Source organism: Atta cephalotes (assembly GCF_000143395.1).
Source record: "Atta cephalotes unplaced genomic scaffold scaffold00009, whole genome shotgun sequence".
In the NCBI taxonomy this organism is placed as follows: Eukaryota; Metazoa; Arthropoda; class Insecta; order Hymenoptera; family Formicidae; genus Atta; species Atta cephalotes.
Genome location: NW_012130073.1, coordinates 3,165,566 through 3,167,466, shown reverse-complemented (window position 1 = coordinate 3,167,466; position 1,901 = coordinate 3,165,566). Strand labels below are relative to the sequence as shown.

The window sequence follows — 1,901 nt, the reverse complement described above, 5'->3', positions numbered from 1 at the left end:
ACACACACACACACACACACACACACACACACACACACACACACACACACACACACACACACACACACACACACACACACACACACACACACACACACACACACACACACTGCACATTCTTCGTTATATCGTACTTCACCTACCCACATAAAGTACAACTACTTTCATATTAATTACAAATATTCTATTTAATTATCCTATTGACTTTAGGCTACTTATGTCATAGCTCGTAAGTCCAACGCAATGCTGTGAATGAGAAGATAGATGAAAAAAAAAGTCCATTTACTTGTTATTTATATTATATACTTGACGGTTATGTGAGTTAATACATTCTTATTATTACTCTTATCATATTTCATAAATTGTACTGATATATATCTAAGATCTATTTATTATAGTTAAAAATATATTTGCGACCATTCTATGAGGACGCGTGATGCCTCTTGGGATCGTCGCGTCGTTATTTTATAGCTTCGATATTTATGATGCACCAGTCAAATGTAAGTTTGTCTTTCAGCCCAGTAGGACCACGTCGCAATAACATTATATTATTGACTGGCTGTAAAAATTGTCAAAAACGATAAATTGCAATTATAGTATTGAAGATTTCGCCATATATCGATTTAAGAATCTGTTCATTATTTGGAGTGTTCAGAGAAACCAAGCTGTGGAATTGTTATGCAAGAGTAAAACCTTCGCATTAGCCACACATCAAATTAAAATATATGCTTTGTTAGAATTCCCAATATGACTTCACTCCTTATTCTTTTATCCTATGCCAATGATAGCAAAAAGAAAGGACCAGCTTAGACTGATAAATCTTAATGAAGAAAAAGAAGAGTATAATTTTATTTCTTTCTCTTACATAGTTATATTACAATAATCTATTTCATGTTTCTTGAAGCTCATTTAAAATAAGTTATTTGTATTACTTTTTTAGAACTTCATAAACATAATAGTTCATTTTTTATTAAGTCTAAAAAAAAATTATTTACAAAGACATAAATACATAAATATGTATCTATGTAAATATGCTTATAACCTGAGACTTCTCAAGATTCTTTGTGGAATATGCCTTTATGATAAAGATGTCTCTTTGGTATGAAGACATTATTCTTCTATGTTTTATATATTAAATCCCATTGATCGCATACACGTTTTATGCGCTTCTATGAGGTTGCCACAATTTTCCTCACCCTTTTCTATGATACTGAAAATATAAAACATAACTTTATGATATAAAATATATATATATAAAATAGTATTTCATAAAAAAATAAATATTAATTTTCTTAGATTAATTTTAAACATAATCTTAAAATGGAATATACGTAACTACTGATAACAGCTGTATTAAAATATAAATTTAAGATTTCCGTTCAATAAATCAAATATAACAACATTTCTAACCTAACACAACTTCGTATTCGTGATTAAAAAATTATGTTACACACCATTCGTCTCTCGCTTTCTTAGTTTCAGGACAGGCGCAACAAGGTTTTAGTTTCTTTTTTTCTTCCGGCTTTGCTTCTATTTTTGTTGCAGAGTTACCCATTTTTATTAATTATAAAAAACCTAGTCTCACAATTTTGTATCAATTTCTTACAATATCAAATTGCGTAGAAATACATAGGAATGCCTTAAGCGCCTCTGCAGTAAATTTTGCAAATCATGTAATATAACTTATCGACAATCAACAATAAAGAAAATTATATTTTTTATAGCAAATATAAATTAAAATAATAAGAATTTTAAACAAATTACGCAAAAAATACTTATTTTCGTAACTCAATATACCTTAAATGTTTGTATATTCGCATCTCATAAAATCAGTTATATTTATTTCTAAAAATTTAAATTGAAAAATTTGAAATGAGAATGTAATTAATAAACCACTGTAT

The 1,901-nt window shown here is 28.3% G+C and overlaps 1 protein-coding gene across 1 annotated transcript; it reads right to left on the bottom strand.

Annotated features, from left to right (window-relative positions):
- Positions 1-827: 827 nt before the first annotated feature.
- LOC105627509 (cytochrome c oxidase copper chaperone) lies at positions 828-1,609 on the bottom strand. Its single transcript, XM_012208788.1, has 2 exons — positions 1,455-1,609; positions 828-1,210 (listed from the first exon to the last, which is right to left on the bottom strand). Exons 1-2 carry the CDS (start codon positions 1,553-1,555, stop codon positions 1,126-1,128), a joined length of 186 nt encoding a protein of 61 aa, XP_012064178.1. The 5' UTR covers positions 1,556-1,609; the 3' UTR covers positions 828-1,125.
- Positions 1,610-1,901: the final 292 nt, after the last annotated feature.